We start from the raw sequence: 20,506 nt of genomic DNA on the forward strand, positions 1-20,506 counted from the left end.
GTATGGAGAGATAGGACAACCTTGCCTAATTCCTCTCTTTAACTCAAATCTAGTGCCATATTTCCATTTGATAGAGCTGTTACCATTTGTATAGAGGGTCTTAACAGCCTTACAGAAAAAATCCCCAAAGCCAAGTCTCTCAAGGGAGTGGAAGAGGAACTGATGCTCTACTGTGTCAAATGCTTTATAAAACTCTAAAAACAATATGAAGTTATCCTCGGTTATTAGGTCTGAGTAGTCAAGTATGCCTGGCCGGTTCCCCTCTTTCCACTGGGATTCTCTGCATCTAACTCTATTACAGGGGCTGAGTCACTGGCTTACTGGGGCTCTTTCATACCGTCCCTAGGAGGGGTGCGTCACTTGAGTGGGTTGAGTTACTGATGTGATCTTTCTGTCTGGGTTGGCGCCCCCCCTTGGGTTGTGCCGTGGCGGAGATCTTTGTGGGCTATACTCGGCCTTGTCTCAGGATGGTAAGTTGGTGGTTGAAGATATCCCTCTAGTGGTGTGGGGGCTGTGCTTTGGCAAAGTGGGTGGGGTTATATCCTTCCTGTTTGGCCCTGTCCGGGGGTGTCCTCGGATGGGGCCACAGTGTCTCCTGACCCCTCCTGTCTCAGCCTCCAGTATTTATGCTGCAGTAGTTTATGTGTCGGTGGGCTAGGGTCAGTTTGTTATATCTGGAGTACTTCTCCTGTCCTATTCGGTGTCCTGTGTGAATTTATGTGTGCTCTCTCTAATTCTCTCTTTCGCTCTTTCTTTCTCTCTCTCGGAGGACCTGAGCCCTAGGACCATGCCTCAGGACTACCTGACATGATGACTCCTTACTGTCCCCAGTCCACCTGGCCGTGCTGCTGCTCCAGTTTCAACTGTTCTGCCTTATTATTATTCGACCATGCTGGTCATTTATGAACATTTGAACATCTTGGCCATGTTCTGTTATAATCTCCACCCGGCACAGCCAGAAGAGGACTGGCCACCCCACATAGCCTGGTTCCTCTCTAGGTTTCTTCCTAGGTTTTGGCCTTTCTAGGGAGTTTTTCCTAGCCACCGTGCTTCTACACCTGCATTGCTTGCTGTTTGGGGTTTTAGGCTGGGTTTCTGTACAGCACTTTGAGATATCAACTGATGTACGAAGGGCTATATAAATACATTTTATTTGATTTGGGTTTAATACTAGTCTGACATTGTTAGAAATATGTCTGTTCCTCATGTAGCCAGACTGTGTTTCATCAATGATTGCATCCAGGACTTCTTTAATACTTTTTGCAAGTAGTAAGGCCCATATCTTATAGTCATTATTAATAAGACAAATTGGACGCCAGTTATCGATGAGCAGCACTTATTTTTTGGGCTTAGGTATCAGTGTTATTAACCCCTGACTCATTGTAGGAGGGAGAACATTGTTTTTAATACTCTCTAAAAAATACTTCAAATAGGAAGGGAGCTAATAAAAAAAATAATAATTTGTAAAATTATGATGTAATTCCATCAACTGCTGATGATTTATTGTTCTTTAGATGTTTGATAGACTCTATAATCTCTTAAAGTTTGATGGGTTCATCACACTGTTTAGATGCTATATCACTGATAGAGTGAACATTATTCAGTGAGTCAAAAATCATATCTGTGGATTCATAAGAGTACGTAGAGCTATTCAATTTTCTGTAAACATTGCTACGCCATGACGTGAATATTCACGTTGGAGGAAATCTTATTCACGTCCGGGTCAGATTGGGAAAAATGCTGGAAACAAACAGCTGATCCGGTCTACATATTTGAACTGTAAAGACTAATGAAATAACGACATATTTGATAATTAATATGGATTTCTTAAAAGCTGAAATCGTGAGGAAGAGAAAACTAATTGAAGACAAAGATCTTATTAATGTGAGTAGCTGCTAGCTAGTATGTTTACTAGTCAGCTAGATAATTGAGCTAGCTAGAGTTGCTTTAAGTTAGCTAGGCTAGGATAATTAGCTAGGTTGCTTGGCGTGGGCAGGTACATGAACGTTTAATTGAATTTTTACTCAAAATAGTAGCTAGCTAGCCAACGTTAGCTTAAAAGTACAAGTTGGGTGAGCCTGCGTCATGATAACATTAAGAGCTATAGGGCTCTGAGGTTAGCGGCATGCTTGCGCCAGCTAACTAGTTATCTTAGCTTATTTTCAAGAGCTCATCTACGTTAGTTAGCTAAGTATTATTTTTTACATTTTAAAATGTTGCATCTTATTGTTGGTATGCGGTGTCAATGATTCTATTCACAGGATTCAAAGAAATACTTCAAACGAGCCGATCTTGCCCGAAAAGAAGAAGATGAGTATTTCGAAAGATGTGGCTACAAGGTAATATCACAGCGTTTCTATTTTTTAAATTTAATTTAATTTTGTTTAACAGCGTTTCTAAATCTAGAGGCGAGACATCCAGGAAAACTTGCGAAGGAGACTAAAGAAAGGCGTATGCATGCTTCCCAGCCGAAACAGTTCGTACATATATTATGAATACAGTTTGGGACGTTTTAGACTTGACACTTTTTGTTGTTGTTGACTCAACCCGAAGTCTACGCTACTTCGTCGGTGATTGGTCAACAGTAGGGATTCTTCAGGGATGTCTTTGTCATTCAATGAGGGACTAATTTTCATGCCAATTGTTTTCATTCAGAAATCGTGCACCAAATGACTTAGAAGTACAATTGTGTGACTAAGGTTTTCTTTGGCAAAAACTCAATTAGTCATTAATTTACTTATCTTTGATTAATTCTGATTATTTTAAGGAAGTGTGTACTGGCCATGGTGTCTCAAAATGGACAAACAGTAGTATTTGAAAAATGAGGGGGGAAAGCACAAGGTCTTAAAGGAGTATGCAAGCACACTTGTTTGGTTTGCCTAGTTTACTTCAGCTAGCCTCCAGCCGAACTGAAGCATGCCTTTAGTAGACCATTCCGGGGTTTGGGATTTGAAGTAAAATAAATACTTTACCAGGTAAGTTGACTGAGAACACATTCTCATATTCATCAATGACCTGGAGAATAGTTATGGGGGGATGAATGAGCCGATTGGAAGCTGAGGATGATTAGGTGGCCATGATGGTATGAGGGCCAGATTGAGAATTTAGCCAGGACACCGGGGTTAACACCCCTACTCTGATAAATGCTATGGGAACTTTAGTGACCACAGAGAGTCAGGACACCTGTTAAATGTCCCATCTGAAAGACTGCACCCTACACAGGGCAATGTCCCCGATCACTGCCCTGGGCGTTGGGATATTGTAATTTTTTTAGACCAGAGGAAAGAGTGCCTCTTACTGGTCCCCCAACACCACTTCCAGCAGCATCTGGTCTCCCATCCAGGATCAACCCTGCTTAGCGTCAGAGGAAAGCCAGCATTGGGATGCAGGGTAATATCCTGCTGGATTAAGTCGATGAGAGAAGTGAAATTCTTCCTTAGTTATTCATTTTCTCAATCTAAATGTGAATATGTACAGTTCTAGGAACACAAATCCCTCTACTTTCATATCACATCAAAATGCACTTACTGTGCTGTTTTGAGACGGTTTTAAGTTGCAGTCGACAGTATTTTTCAGTGACAACGCGTTTGTGGCCGCCTGCTGTTTACACACAGGTGTTCAGAGACGCCGATGTAGTCCCTCGGTCTTGTCTGTTTTCCGTAAACAAGTGCTGTAACATGGAAATATGACCGTGTGGGAACCCTAACCCTACAAAAGTATCAGTTTTGTTTTTTGAAAATGTCTCACTGATAGAATAATAAAGACCTTATCTTTCATAAAACCATACTGCAAGCGATGCGTGGTAATGTTCAGACCGAGTGCCGGGGCTCTTAACAAAACTCCCCTGTACAGAAGACGCCTTCATCCAATGACTCTTATGTGTAATGTAATAGAACTGCAATTTATGATCAAAGGCTCATTTCCTGTTCTCTCTTATTCTCTCTCCCTTGTGCCCTTCATCTTACTCCTTGTTTCGAGATTCTCTTTTCCTCTCTGTCCGCCACCTTCTTCCATTCCCTTCCTATCTCTGCACTGTCTGTTCAATCTCCACTTTTTTTCTCCCCTCAGTGACTTGTTTTCAGAGTTACAGTGCAGCCTACGACTAGACCCCCTTACAGGGTTGTGTGGTGGTGTTTTTCTGATGTTGTATAGCCTGTGTTGACTGTGCTCTCTTCCCACCTTGTGAACGCTGCCCTGCAGGTTCAGAAAGAGGCACCTGAGAGACAGGTAGGGGATGATGGCACAGCAAAGGCAGGGAGCATGTCTCGAGGATGATTGACCGTAGGCAGTGGTGTGTCCCAAAAATCTTGCAAAGCTCCCCTTTCCACTGCTTCTTCCCTTCAATTGTACCTGTCTGCAAGGACTTGATAAGAGTTCAAAATATGGAGGAAATGTATCTAGCAGCAAGCTAGCTATATACAGTCCAAAAATAACCCATTACCTAGCTCTTTCCTCCAGGCTGCTTCAATGTTACCTGAATGTAAGCACAGTGTAAAAATATATTATGATTGCTCCACCCATCCTTCCAATAAGCTTAGAGCTTCAGTCATGTTGCTTAGACCTGTCCAATTTAAGTGGTGGATGTGTGGGTTGTATTCAGTCCCTTCACTGATCAGTTGTCTGGAAGGAGGGGGCAAGGAATGGAGAGTTGGGACATAGCCATGTTGAGCATGAGTTTAGGCTCTGTTGTCAGTTTATCCTTTTGCTTTTTAAAGTTTTGGGTTAATCAGGCTTTGCCTCTTATATTTCAAATGAGTTTGATATGGGCCTTTGTAGCAGAAACAACTTTGTTTTTCCCCATTTGTGTTTGCAGGTTTTGCCTTACTTTTGAGAATCGCTCATGTGTGGGGAGAACTGCATTTCAATTCAGCTGACTAATACAGCTCTAAATGTGCCTATAAAGTGGGTTTTAGCTTACAAATGCAGCACCTGCACCTGACTTGAATTCTTTGTGCATTTTGGGGGCTTTTGTGTTGTACTTTTTAAAATTATTTTGATTGTGCTCTTCCTAGAAACACAATCTTAAAGTGAAGAGATGCATGTGCTTCTAAAAGCATGACCCATCAGTAGGGTTGCACATTTTGGGGAATATTCAGAGGTGGAAACTTTCTGTGGGAATTAACAGGAATATATGGGAATTAACATTAATGCATTGAATATATTTACCATATCATATGGAGACAAACATAAACCTTCTATCTTATCATGTAGATATGATTCAATCCTAACAATAGAAATAAAAAACAATTAAAGTTACGCATTGAACTTTAATTAATTGATTTGACTCACATGGGGTAATTTCACTGAACAACAAAATGGAATGTTGAATGATCCCCAATGATCCGTCGCACCTACCCAAAAAAACATTTTCAACATACAACTGTAAAATAATCTTCCTCTCAGGCTTCTGTCTTCTCCCTGGACCTCTGTCCACCTCTTGAACATCAGACTCTGAGGCCTTATCTTCACTGTCACTTTCCAACCTTGGGAATGGCTTGTTGTCAGGCAAAAAAAAAAGCCTAAAATTTGGTGTGTGTGTGTTCCCAAACAAGGACTAGTTGCGGCTGTAGTTGGTGGGATTTGGAGGATCATGGAGGCAACAGGGGAAAGAGCCTCAGTCCCTTCCGCCAGGTGGCTGATAGGATACAGTTGAAGTCGGAAGTTTACATACACTTAGTTTGGAGTCATTAAAACTCATTTTTCAACCACTCCACAAATTTCTTGTTAACAAACTATAGTTTTGGCAAGTCTGTTAAGACATCTACTTTGTGGATGACACAAGTAAATTTTCCAACAATTGTTAACAGACTGATTATTTCGCTGTATCACAATTCCAGTTGGTCAGAAGTTTACAAACTGAGTTGACTGTGCCTTTTAAACAACTTGGAAAATTACATAAAATGATGTCATGCTTTAGAAGCTTCTGATAGGCTAATTGACATCATTTGAGTCAATTGGAGGTGTACCTGTGGATGTATTTCAAGGCCTAACTTCAAACACAGTGCCTCTTTGCTTGACATCATGGGGAAATCAAAAGAAACCAGCCAAGACCTCATAAAAAGTTGTAGCCCTCCACAACTCTGGTTCATCCTTGCGAGCAATTTCCAAACGCCTGAAGGTACCACATTCATCTGTACAAACACTAGTACGCAAGTATAAACACCATGGGACCACGCAGCCGTCATACCGCTCAGGAAGGAGACGCATTCTGTCTCCTAGAGATGAACGTACATTGGTGCGAAAAGGGGAAATCAATCCCAGAACAACAGCAAAGGACCTAGTGAAGATGCTGGAGGAAACCGGTACAAAAGTATCTATATCCACAGTAAAACGAGTCCTATATCGACATAACCTGAAAGGCCGCTCAGCAAGGAAGAAGCCACTGCTCCAAAACCGCCATAGGAAAGCCAGACTACGGTTTGCAACTGCACATGGAGACAAAGATCATACTTTTTGGAGAAATGTCCTCTGGTCTGACGAAACAAAAATAGAACTGTTTGGCCATAATGACCATCGTTATGTTTGGAGGAAAAAGGGGGAAGCTTGCAAGCCGAAGAACACCATCCCAACCGTGAAGCACGGGGGTGGCAGCATCATGTTGTGGGGGTGCTTTGCTGCAGGAGGGCCTTGTGCACTTCACAAAAAGATGGCATCATGAGGAAGAAGAATTATGTTGATATATTGAAGCAACATTTCAAGACATCAGTCAGGAAGTTAAAGCTTGGTCGCAAATGGGTCTTCCAAATGGACAATGACCTCAAGCATACTTCCAAGATTGTTGCAAAATTACTTAGGGACAACAAAGTCACGGTATTGGAGTGGCCATCACAAATCCCTGACCTCCATCATATATACATTTGTGGGCAGAACTGAAAAAGCGTGTGTGAGCAAGGAGGCCTACAAACCTGACTCAGTTACACCAGCTCTGTCAGGAGGAATGGGTCAAAATTCACCCAACTTATTGTGGGAAGCTTGTGGAAGGCTACCCAAAACGTTTGACCCAAGTTAAGCAATTTATAGGCAATGCTACCAAATACTAATTGAGTATGTGAACTTCTGACCCACTGGGAATGTGATGAAAGAAATAAAAGCTGAAATAAATAATTCTCTACTATTCTGACATTTTCACATTCTTAATAAAGTGGTGATCCTAACTGACCTAAGACAGGGAATTGTTACTAGGATTAAATGTCAGTAATTGTGAAACACTGAGTTTAAATGTATTTGGCTAAGGTGTATGCAAACTTCTGACTTCTGATTTCAACTGCATGTTGGCACAGCTGCCATATTGCATCTCCATCCCAAAGCCCTTGCTTGGAAGTGCCCTTGGCCAGACTGCCAAGAACTTTGCTCTCATCCAGGCCAAGGTGGTGAGACGACACTGTAGTGATGGCAACATAGGTCTTGTTGATCTCTACACCAGACAGGATACTCTTGCCAGCATTCTTGGGGTTCAACATGTACACTGTGGCGTGTATGGGCTTCTGGCAGAAGTCTTCACATTTTTTGATGTTTTTCAGAACTGCAGTTTCCTCTGCTTGGAGCAACAGTGAAGTGGGCAGCGCAGTATGGATTTCTTCTTACATATGCAAGCAGAGTTTGAATATCAGACATGATGGCATTGTCTCCCTCATTCCGTGCAATGGCTACTGCTATAGGTTTCCGGCTGTTTACCACTCTCTCCCAAAATACATCATCCAGAAAGATTCTCTTGATGGGGCTCTCCATATCGGCAGACTGTGATATGGCCATTTCTTGGAGAGCCTCCTTCCCCTCCAGGATACTGTCAAACATGATGACAACACCACCCCAACGGGTGTTGCTTGGCAACTTCAATGTGGTGTTCTTATTCTCTCTTTGCTTGATGAGGTAGATTGCTGCTATAACTTGATGACCCTTCACATACCTAACCATTTCCTTGGCTCTCTTGTAGTGTATCCATTGTTTTCAGTATCATGATGTCCTTGAGGAGCAGATTCAGTGCATGAGCAGCACAGCCAATGGGTGTGATGTGAGGGTAGGACTCCTCCACTTCAGACCAAGCAGCCTTCATGTTTGTAGCATTGTCACCAGTGCAAATACCTTCTGTGGTCCAAGTCATTGACTGACTTCAGCTCATCTGCAATGTAGAGACCGGTGTGTCTGTCCCTTGTCTGTGCTCTTGTAGAATACTGGTTGAGGGTTGGAGATGTAGTTAATTATTCCTTGCCCACGAACATTCGACCAACCATCAGAGATGATTGCAATAGTCTGCTTTATCTGATTTGCTTGATCTTCACTTGAACTCTGTTGAACTCTGCATACAGCACACTAGTAGATGAAGCATGTCTTGTTGGAGGGGTGTATCCTGGGTGAAGAACATTCAGAAATCTCTTCCAATACACATTGCCTGTGAGCATCAGAGGTGAACTAGTTGCATGCAAGGCATTCATCAGCATTTCTGACTACGCTCCTCCAATGAGTCAAAAACACTTCAAATTCCAGGAGAACCATGAGCTGTTGCTACTGATAAGGTGCCTGATTCATAATTTTCACCTCGAATAGAAGTAGAGGGACTTTTTTCAGGTTGTTTGTTGTGAACGCTGAGGGAACTTTATGCACTTGGCCAGATTCTGCATCTTTGTTGCATTCTTCACATATTTGCCACAGTATTTGCAAATGTACACAGCTTTTCATTCTACATTAGCTGTAGTGAAATGTCTTCATGTACAGATAAATAGTCAAGCAGTTAGATTAAACAACTCCTTTTGTAAGATGTTTTAAAGAGGTCTTAAAATAAAACATGTATGGAAACAGGTGAATTAACACTCCTCAGTTAGCAGGCTCAAGCAAGCTAAAACCCACATGGTAACAAAAACTAATCAGCCGAAATTAACAAGTTAGAAATGATTTAAACACACTTTGCTGTAGGCTACTATTTACTTATTAACATAAATCATGTCAGAAAATATATTCACCCCTCCCTGTATTGTAATCAAAACATACCAAAAAGCATGTAGTCCTTGGCTCGGACAGTACTAGTGTGGGCTCAATAGCATCTCATTTGTGTGCAAGATCTTGAGAATCACCTGAACATGTGATGGAAGAGTGCACTGTGCATGCAGAGGGTTGCAATTCCATTGAATTGGGAATAGTTTAACCAAAATATGCCACAAGACCTAGAATTGCCATGTGTATCCCACAAAGGTTCCCTGTTATAGGCAAACTTTTTTTAAATGAATCTAAGCAAAATTCCCGGGCTTAATTTCCCATGGAAAATTTCCGGATAGTTTCCGACCCTTTGCAACCCAACCCGACGTATATTTGAAAGATGAAATTGCTATGCAGTGGTTTAATAATTTAAAACATGATTTTTAACAGCCATGAATATGGTCTACATGCAACAGTGTTTTTCCTATGTTCATGCTGCTATGAAATGGTATGATGGATTTGTATACCAGCAGTCTTTCTGTTTACAGTATTGGTTTGCTTTGGAAGAGACTGCTGGTCCCAGGTGAGTCAGCAGCAATAGATAATGTCTCTGCATGACAGTACGGAGTGAGCACGCTCTACCTCTTCTGCTGGCATTTTCGCCGTTTGAGGATGATTATGATAAAACTTCACCAGCTGAGAGAGGAGGTTTCACTCTCGCCAAAATCTGTCCCAAATAAGCCCAATGCGTTTCTATGGGCTTATTATGGACCTACGCTTGTTGAATGCCTTCCTGCTAACTCCTATTGTTAGGACGGCGACATGAGCACCTTGTCATTATATATACAGATCTCTGGTGAGAGCCAATTGTATTGGAGACATCTGAGTTTAGCCACTAGAGCCCCACAGTGGAGGTGTCATAATACTTAGAAACCTAGCGGTCAAACAGGGAAATGGTTTGAATAATTTTTTTCCACTATTCATTTTTCTCATAGCGTTTATTTTAAGTTATTCTAAAATACCCTGTGTTTTGTGTATCCTTACCCTGACGTGACATTGAGAACCATGTAATTATTTATCAATATATTAGTCTTTACTCATTTAAAAATGCTAATTAGCATCAAAGTAGACATGCAAAACAACATCTTTGCAAGCTTCTGCATGTCATCTCTAGCTGATACCTTTTGCTAACAGGTATTGTGTCAATTTAAAACTTGCACAAGACAGTTCATAAAATTGTAAATGTAAGAGATGTTGCCAATTTATTCAGTACTACGTTTAGCTAATATTAGAATCTCTGGATTAATTTACCTTTGCCTTGATTTGGCAGTCTCGTCCAGATCATGGCATTTGTAGCTCTTTGCTAGCCTAATTAGCATTTTTGGAGGTAAATACAGGCGAATAGATAAGTCACATTGTCAAAAAAAGATTTACATGGTTATCAAAACCACATGCCAGGTTAAGCCTATATGAACAGCCCTTATTTTAAGTGTTCCTAAAATCCCCTTTGGGAAAAATGAATGGAACCTGTTTGAACGCTGGTTATTATGACTCATACTGTGGTACACTATAGCAGTGAAAGCAGGAAACTAACCCATGCCCCTCTCTCTCCCTTTTACCTCTGTGTTATCTCAAAGATGGAGAAGAAAGAGGAGAAAGCAGATCCCTCCACCTCGTCCAATAGCACTTTAGAGTTGGAGCTGACTGAGGAGAAGCTGCCAATGTCGCTCTCTCGGCAGGAGGTGAGTCAGCCAATCAGAGATGGTTTTTATTGTGTCAAGCCTCCTGGGTTCTGTTCAGTTGGTATGAACAGGGAGGAGACGTGCTCGTTTGTTTGTCCAGGTGATCCGGCGGCTGAGGGAGCGAGGGGAACCGGTGCGTCTGTTTGCAGAGTCAGACTACGAGGCCTTCCAGAGGCTCAGGAAGATTGAGATTCTCGCTCCGGAAGTCAACAAGGTAACATCCTGTCACTGTTATGAGGCAGGGTGGTGGTGCGAACTTGCTCTTTGTTTTTGTGGTGGGTTTTATATTGTTTTTGTAAGGTTAAAGAAGAGTTGGACACACTTTTAAACACTCACCTCTCATTGTCCCTGGTAGTGTTGTGTACATGCTAGCCCAGAACATTATACCTGACTTTTCAGGAACTGACAACCTGTGATGTAAAGATGATCACCTGTGTTACTGTGTATTCTCTGGGCAGGGTTTGAGGAACGACCTGAAGGCAGCCATGGATAAGATTGATGCACAGTACCTGAATGAGATCGTAGGGGGCACTGGGGAGCCGGGTGAGGTGGACACACAATTCGACCTAAGAGTGCACGAGGCAGACACAACCATCGAGGAGCTGGAGGTACACAGCGACTGGAGAGTCACTAAAGCCACTATATTTGTTCTTAACTCAGGGTTTAAGGGCCACATTTAAATCCACAATTGTAAATAAAAAAGTGCTGAATGTCCCTCTTCTACCACAGATCAAACAAAGTCCTATGTGTCAATGCATCACAAGAACGATGTATTCCCTTTGTCCTCTTGTTTGGTATTTGTTGTCCTACAGGCCCTGGGTAAATCTCTGGGAACGGGAGATGACAATGGGGACCAGGATGTCATCGACAAAGTCCTTAGGGTGAGACTGAGAGCGTTATGTTCAGCTTTTTGCTTCAGGGAGAGTTGTTTGCTAATTCAACAGTTGCTGATGTGATCTCTATCCAGTGTTGTAATTATTTATTGTAATGCTGCGATGGAGATGTAAAAAAAATATATAACGTTTGTGTGCTTAACATGGTTGTGTTATGGTCAGTAGTTTCTTGGCAGTTGTGGATATAGTTTGTTGTGGTCTGTAGTTCCTGCTGGGAGTCTGGGCGAAGGACCTGAACGGTCGAGAGGACCACGTGAAGCGCAGCGTCCAGGGCAAGCTGGCCAGCGCCACCCAGAAACAGACTGAGTCCTACCTCAAACCTCTATTCCGGAAACTACGCAAGAAGGTGTGTTCACCTCAGAACTGCCCCCTGTGAAATGAGTATGGTGGATATGGTCTTGTTTTATTGTCATTCTTTATGTTTTTTAGAGTTTGCCAGCAGACATCAAAGAATCAATCACAGACATCATTAAATTCATGCTGCAGAGAGAATATGTAAAGGTATTGAACTTGTTTTCTACCTGTTGTCACTTATCACTTATATTGGGTGTTTAGTATGATGTAACTAAACTAAGATTGGGCGGTTGTCCTTAAACTGTGCTTGTCTGTTCCAGGCGAACGATGCATACCTGCAGATGGCCATTGGTAATGCCCCCTGGCCCATCGGGGTGACCATGGTGGGCATCCACGCCCGTACGGGGCGAGAGAAGATCTTCTCCAAACACGTGGCCCACGTCCTCAACGACGAGACCCAGAGAAAATACATCCAGGTTAGGACCTCCGGGTTAACCTCTGAATATAACTTGGATCAAAGATGACCCCTAACCTCTGGTTTAACCCAAATAGAGTATCATAAGTAAGATAGCTGACTGCTCAGCCTTCTTGTGAACATATCTTAACGTCTGCTCTCTCTTCAACAGGGACTAAAAAGGTTGATGACTATCTGCCAGAAACACTTCTCCACAGACCCCTCAAAGTGCGTGGAGTACAATGCCCTGTAGTACACTGACTGTCTACACCTGTGGTTACCAAGCCTTGTCTTAGAGTCCTGGGGTGCGCAGGCTTTTGTTCCAACCTAGTGCTACAGCACCTAATTCAATTGACTATGGTCTTAGTGATCATAAAATACGTTGAATCAGGTGCGCTAGTGCTGGGTTGGAAGGAAAGCATACTTGTATACTTTGTAGTCTTACAGGATCAGGATTGGTATCCACTGGTTGGTTACACGTCTGGAAATCACAATAGCTGAGGAAGTCTCTGTACTTCTGTCTACATACCTGTCAATGGAGATCCAGCTGTTCATGTATATTTGGAGGCTCAATTTTTGCCACTGTTTACCGTTTTGGCTTTTTTTTTTATTTTTAGGGTGTACAGGTTACTCAAATGAACGATTTAAATATCCCTTCTAAGATTAGTCTTTCTCCAGTGTGCTAGTTCTATATCTTTGTAAGAATAGCCATGATGTGTAAGTTTTATTATGCAAAGCTTTGAAAAAAGAAGCTTTAAATTCAAGAATGAGAAAACAGCAGTTGAAACCTGTCAAAGTTTACATCTCTGAATGGTAAACTGTTCTTATTAATGCAATACATATTTCTAAATTCAGGGGGTGTTCGGTGTCAGTCCATTTATTCCTTTATTGAGAAGTAATATTATTTAGAGAATACATTTTGATGGAACTTTTAGATAACTGCAAATGTTCCCTAGCTTTATAATTTCCCAAAGCACAAGAAGATCATTTAAATGAGAAGCGTTCGCTATATAGCTGTAAAATTATTAATCTATAAACTCCAGAGGCCAACAGCAGAGCCAATGTTTATTATACACTTGTCTGTCTACACACCAACGCATTGCTGCAAATCTTTACGCGCTGACCAGACACTGCTGTGAATGTTGCCAAATAAATGTACACATGTTAACAAATGTTCGCGCACGTCTGCGTGGCCAGGCGCTAAAATGGAATTTGGTTCTATTTGTGAAGTTTAATGCCCTGCAAATCCTGCCTCTCCCATCTCATTTGTTTTTAGGAGCATATACCCATGTGATTGAAAGATGAATTGAGGTTCATACTCCAGTCAGTTGTGGTAATGCACCTTTAGTTGGTTGCCAATTGCTATATAAAATGTCAAAAGAAGAAAAACCTGAAGGAGAGATAACGAGAAACAAATTTGGTTGACTGTTAATCTGTGGATTAATTGTAGGAGTAGAGATCCTTGGGCATTTCAGGTAAAATAACAACTCAAATTTATATCCCAGGGCAAATTAGCTAACAGCTAGCTAAATTGCCGTACATGTTTAACGCTTTTCGACCAGTCCTCAAATTAATATAGTTGGTTCAGAGTTAGTTTTGATATTTCAACCTGCATGTCCTGATCGAATCTGGTGTGGGGGGGACAAAATTAATATGTTAGACCTTTGCGCCACTCGGCAGCAAATGTTAAAATAAAAAAGACAGTCGGACCTTCAAACTTCAATAACTCGCAAACGACCTCAGGTAAGACACTATGAAGGGGAAAAAAATATGTGCAACATTGCACAGGTCTTATTTGACACATTCCGAACCGAGTTTCGTACATCGCAATGGTGTAGGCAGCCTAGCGCACCGTCAATGCAACTAGTTAGGGTCCGTCAAAAAAGTGCATGATCACAATATTCAAAATATCAATACCTCTTCAACTGCTTGATTTAGCAACCTCATTTCAATTGTCCATTATTCCTAACATGGAGAGAAATGTTGCACACCCTTGGGTTTTCTCATAAAATTATTCATTTTATACATACAGAAGGGCAAAAAAGTATTTAGTCAGCCACCAATTGTGCAAGTTCTCCCACTTAAAAAGATGAGGCCTGTAATTTTCATCATAGGTACACTTCAGCTATGACAGACAAAATGAGAAGAAAAAAATCCAGAAAAATCACATTGTATGATTTGTAATTTATTTGCAAATTCTGGTGGAAAATAAGCATTTGGTCACCTACAAACAAGCAAGATTTCTGGCTCTCACTGACCTGTAACTTTAAGAGGCTCCTCTGTCCTCCACTCGTTACCTGTATTAATGGCACCTGTTTGAACTTGTTATCAGTATAAAATACACCTGTCCACAACCTCAAACAGTCACACTCCAAACTCCACTATGGCCAAGACCAAAGAGCTGTCAAAGGACACCAGAAACAAAATTGTAGACCTGCACCAGGCTGGGAAGACTGAATCTGCAAAAGGTAAGCAGCTTGGTTTGAAGAAATCAACTGTGGGAGCAATTATTAGGAAATGTAAGACATATAAGATCCCTGATAATCTCCCTCGATCTGGGGCTCCACGCAAGATCTCACCCCGTGGGGTCAAAATGATCACAAGAACGGTGAGCAAAAATCCCAGAACCACACGGGGGGACCTAGTGAATGACCTGCAGAGAGCTGGGACCAAAGTAACAAAGCCTACCAAAGCCTACACACTACGCCGCCAGGGACTCAAATCCTGCAGTGCCAGACGTGTCCCCCCTGCTTAAGCCAGTATATGTCCAGGCCCGTCTGAAGTTTGCTAGAGAGCATTTGGATGATCCAGAAGAAGATTGGGAGAATGCCATATGGTTAGATGAAACCAAAATATAACTTTTTGGTAAAAACTCAACTCGTCGTGTTTGGAGGACAAAGAATGCTGAGTTGCGTCCAAAGAACACCATACCTACTGTGAAGCATGGGGGTGGAAACATCATGCTTTGGGGCTGTTTTTCTGCAAAGGGACCAGGACGACTGATCCGTGTAAAGGAAAGAATGAATGGGGCCATGTATCGTGAGATTTTGAGCGAAAACCTCCTTCCATCAGCAAGGGCATTGAATATGAAATGTGGCTGAGTCTTTCAGCATGACAATGATCCCTAACACACCGCCCGGGCAATGAAGGAGTGGCTTCGTAAGAAGCATTTCAAGGTCCTGGAGTGGCCTAGCCAGTCTCCAGATCTCAACCCCATAGAAAATCTTGAGGGAGTTGAAAGTCAGTGTTGCCCAGCAACAGCCCCAAAACATCACTGCTCTAGAGGAGATATGCATGGAGGAATGGGCCAAAATATCAGCAACGGTGTGTGAAACCTTGTGAAGATTTACAGAAAACGTTTGACCTCTGTCATTGCCAACAAAGGGTATATAACAAAGTATTGAGATAAACTTGTTATTGACCAAATACTTATTTTCCACCATAATCTGCAAATAAATTCATAAAAAATCCTAGAATGTGATTTTCTGGATTTTTTTTCTCATTTTGTCTGTCATAGTTGAAGTGTACCTATGATAAATTACAGGCCTCATCTTTTTAAGTGGGAGAACTTGCACAATTGGTGGCTGACTAAATACTTTTTTTGCCCCACTGTACATGTATGTGTTCCAGTCAAAAGTTTGGACACACCTACTCATTCAAGGGTTTCTTAATTTTTACTATTTTCTACATTGTAGAATAATAGTGAAGACATTAAAAATATGAAATACACATATGGAAGCGGTGCTACAGGGAGACAGGACGGAGAGCTGATCGTCCTCGCAGTGGCAGACAATGTAACACCTGCACAGGATCGGTACATCCGAACATCAAACCTGCGGGACAGGTACAGGATGGCAACAACAACTGCCCGAGTTACACCAGGAACACACCAGGAACACACAATCCCTCCATCAGTGCTCAGACTGTCCCCAATAGGCTGAGAGAGGCTGGACAGTGGCTTGTTGTAAGGCAGGTCCTCAGCAGACACTACTGGCAACAACATCGCCTATGGGCACAAACCCACCGTTGCTTGACCAGACAGGACTGGCAAAAAGTGCTTTTCACTGATGAGTCACGGTTTTGTCTCACCAGGGGTGATGGTTGGATTCGCGTTTATCGTCGAAGGAATGAGCGTTACACCGTAGCCAGTACTCTGGAGCGGGATCGATTTGGTCGTGGAGGGTCCGTCATGGTCTGGGGCAATGTGTCACAGCATCATCGGACTGAGCTTGTTGTCATCGCAGGCAATCTCAATGCTCTGCGTTACAAGGAAGACATCCTCCTCCCTCATGTGGTACCCTTCCTGCAGGCTCATCCTGCCATGACCCTCCAGCATGACAATGCAACCAGCCATACTGCTCGTTCTATGCATGATTTCCTGCAAGACAGGACTGTCAGTGTTCTGCCATGGCCAGCAAAGAACCCAGATCTCAATCCCATTGAGCATGTCTGGGACCTGTTGGATCAGAGGGTGAGGGCTAGGGCCATTCCCCCCAGAAATGTCCGGGAACTTGCAGGTACTTCCGGCGCCGACAGAGATGGCCGCCTCGCTTCGCGTTCCTAGGAAACTATGCAGTATTTTGTTTTTTTTACGTGTTATTTCTTACATTGGTACCCCAGGTAATCTTAGGTTTCATTACATACAGACGGGAAAAACTACTGACTATAAGAGCAACGTCAACTCACCATCATTATGACCAGGAATATGACTTTCGCGAAGCGGATCCTGTGTTCTGCCTTCCACCCAGGACAACGGAATGGATCCCAGCCGGCGACCCAAAACATCGACGTTGTAATGGAGGCAAACGAAGCAGTCTTCTGGTCAGGCTCCAGAGACGGGCACATCGCGCGCCACTCCCTACCATACTACTCGCCAATGTCCAGTCTCTTGACAACAAGGTTGATGAAATCCGAGCAAGGGTAGCATTCCAGAGAGACAGAGACTGTAACGTTCTTTGCTTCACGGAAACATGGCTCACTCGAGAGACGCTAACGGAGTCGGTGCAGCCAGCTGGTTTCTTCACACATCGCGCCGACAGAAACAAACATCTTTCTGGTAAGAAGATATGATATGCCTTATGATTAACGAGACGTGGTGTGATCATAACAACATACAGGAACTCAAGTCCTTCTGTTCACCTGACTTAGAATTCCTCACAATCAAATGTCGACCACATTATCTACCAAGGAAATTCTCTTCGATTATAATCACAGCCGTATATATTCCCCCCCAAGCAGACATGTCGATGGCCCTGAACGAACTTGATTTGACTTTGCAAACTGGAAACCACATATCCTGAGGCTGCATTCATTGTAGCTGGGGATTTTAACAAGACTAATCTGAAAACAAGACTCCATTAATTGTATCAGCATATCGATTGCTCAACCAGGGCTGGTAAAACCCTGGATCATTTGTTATTCTAACTTCCGCGAAGCATATAAGGCCCTCCCCCGCCCTCCTTTCGGAAAAGCTGACCACGACTCCATTTTGTTGCTCCCTGCCTACAGACAGAAACTAAAACAAGAAGCTCCCGCGCTCAGGTCTGTTCAACGCTGGTGAAAACCAATCTGATTCCATGCTTCAAGACTGCTTCGATCACGTGGATTGGGATATGTTCCGCATTGCTTCCAACAACAACATTGATGAATACGCTGATTCGGTGAGCGAGTTCATTAGAAAGTGCATTGACAATGTCGTTCCCATAGCAACGATTAAAACATTCCCAAACCAGAAACCGTGGATTGATGGCAGCATTCGTGTGAAACTGAAAGCGGGAACCACTGCTTTTAACCAGGGCAAGGTGACCGGAAACCTGACCGAATGCAAACAGTGTAGCTATTCCCTCCGCAAGGCAATCAAACAAGCTAAGCGTCAGTATAGAGACAAAGTAGAATCACAATTCAACGGCTCAGATACAAGTATGTGGCAGGGTCTACAGTCAATCACTGATTACAAAAAGAAAACCAGCCCTGTCACGGACCAGGATGTCTTGCTCCCAGACAGACTAAATAACTTTTTTGCCCACTTTGAGGACAATACAGTGCCACTGACACGACCCACAACCAAAACCTGCCGACTCTCCTTCACTGCAGCCGACTTGAGTAAAACATTTAAACGTGTTAACCCTCGCAAGGCTGCAGGCCCAGACGGCATCCCCAGCCGCGTCCTCAGAGCATGCGCAGACCAGCTGGCTGGTGTGTTTACGGACATATTCAATCAATCCTTATCCCAGTCTGCTGTTCCCACATGCTTCAAGAGGGCCACCATTGTCCCTGTTCCCAAGAAAGCTAAGGTATCTGAGCTAAACGACTGCCTCGTAGCACTCACTTCCGTCATCATGAATTGCTTTGAGAGACGAGTCAACAACCATATCACCTCCACCCTACCTGACACCCTAGACCCACTCCAATTTGTTTACCGCCCAAATAGGTCCACAGACGACGCAATCGCAACCACACTGCCCTAACCCATCTGGACAAGAGGAATACCTATGTGAGAATGCTGTTCATCGACTATAGCTCAGCATTTAACACCATAGTACCCTCCAAACTCGTCATCAAGTTCGAGACCCTGGGACTCGACCCCGCACTGTGCAACTGGGTACTGGACTTCCTGACGGGACGCCCCCAGGTGGTGAGGGTAGGTAACAACATCTCCACCCCGCTGATCCTCAACACTGGGGTCCCACAAGGGTGCGTTCTGAGCCCTCTCCTGTACTCCCTGTTCCCCCATGGCTGCGTGGCCATGCACGCCTCCAACTCAATCATCAAGTTTGCTGACGACTACAGTGGTAGGCTTGATTACCAACAACGACGAGACGGCCTACAGGGAGGAGGTGAGGGCACTCAGAGTGTGGTGTCAGGAAAATAACCTCACACTCAAAGTCAACAAAACAAAGGAGATGATCGTGTACTTCAGGAAACAGCAGAGGGAGCCTCCCCCCTATCCACATACAGTAGTGGAGAGGGTAGTAAGTTAAGTTCCTCGGCGTACACATCACAGACAAACTGAATTGGTCCACCCACACAGACAGCATCGTGAAGAAGGCGCAGCAGTGCCTCTTCAACCTCAGGAGGCTGAAGAAATTTGGCTTGTCACCAAAAGCACTCACAAACTTCTACAGATGCACAATCGAGAGCATCCTGTCGGGCTGTATCACCGCCTGGTACGGCAACTGCTCCGCCCACAACCGTAAGGCTCTCCAGAGGGTAGTGAGGTCTGCACAACGCATCACCGGGGGCAAACTACCTGCCCTCCAGGACACCTACACCACCCGATGTCACAGGAAGGCCATAAAGATCATCAAGGACAACAACCACCCGAGCCACTGCCTGTTCACCCCGCTATCATCCAGAAGGCGAGGTCAGTACAGGTGCATCAAAGCTGGGACCGAGAGACTGAAAAACAGCCTCTATCTCAAGGCCATCAGACTGTTAAACAGCCACCACTAACATTGAGTGGCAGCTGCCAACACACTGACTCAACTCCAGCCACTTTAATAATGGGAATTGATGGAAATTATATCACTAGCCACTTTAAACAATGCTACTTAATATAATGTTTACATACCCTACATTACTCATCTCATATGTATATGTATATACTGTACTCTATAATCTACTGCATCTTTATGTAATAGATGTATCACTAGCCACTATAAACTATGCCACTTTGTTTACATACCCTACATTACTCATCGCATATGTATATACTGTACTCGATACCATCTTCTGCATCTTGCCTATGCCGTTCTGTACCATCACTCATTCATATATCTCTATGTACATATTCTTTATCCCTTTACACTTGTGTGTATAAGGTAGTAGTTTTGGAATTGTTAGGTTAGATTACTCGTTGGTTATTACTGCATTGTCGGAACTAGAAGCACAAGCATTTCGCTACACTTGCATTAACATCTGCTAACCATGTGTATGTGACAAATACATTTGATTTGATTTGAGGCGTCTTGGTGGAAGAGTGGGGTAACATCTCACAGTAAGAACGGGCAAATCTGGTGCAGTCCATGAGGAGGAGATGAACTGCAGTACTTTATGCAGCTGGTGGCCACACCAGACACTGACTGTTACTTTTGATTTTGACCCCCCCGTTGTTCAGGGACACATTATTCCATTTCTTTTAGTCACATGTCCGTGGAAATTGTTCAGTTTATGTCTCAGTTGTTGAATCTTATGTTCATACAAATATTTACACG

The 20,506-nt window shown here is 43.2% G+C and overlaps 1 protein-coding gene across 2 annotated transcripts; it reads left to right on the plus strand.

The window, feature by feature from the left end:
- Positions 1-1,732: 1,732 nt before the first annotated feature.
- Positions 1,733-13,147, plus strand: prpf18 (PRP18 pre-mRNA processing factor 18 homolog (yeast)). Of its 2 annotated transcripts, XM_029667922.2 has the most exons (11): positions 1,733-1,884; positions 2,262-2,339; positions 4,201-4,227; positions 10,548-10,652; positions 10,753-10,866; positions 11,111-11,260; positions 11,465-11,533; positions 11,751-11,891; positions 11,975-12,046; positions 12,160-12,315; positions 12,466-13,147. In XM_029667922.2, exons 1-11 carry the CDS (start codon positions 1,819-1,821, stop codon positions 12,544-12,546), a joined length of 1,059 nt encoding a protein of 352 aa, XP_029523782.1. In that variant the 5' UTR covers positions 1,733-1,818; the 3' UTR covers positions 12,547-13,147. The 2 variants fall into 2 exon arrangements, with proteins under 2 accessions (XP_029523782.1, XP_029523783.1); XM_029667923.2 differs by lacking the exon at positions 4,201-4,227.
- The last annotated feature ends 7,359 nt before the right edge of the window (positions 13,148-20,506 follow it).

Source organism: Oncorhynchus nerka, linkage group LG9a, assembly GCF_034236695.1.
Source record: "Oncorhynchus nerka isolate Pitt River linkage group LG9a, Oner_Uvic_2.0, whole genome shotgun sequence".
Classification (NCBI taxonomy): domain Eukaryota; kingdom Metazoa; phylum Chordata; class Actinopteri; order Salmoniformes; family Salmonidae; genus Oncorhynchus; species Oncorhynchus nerka.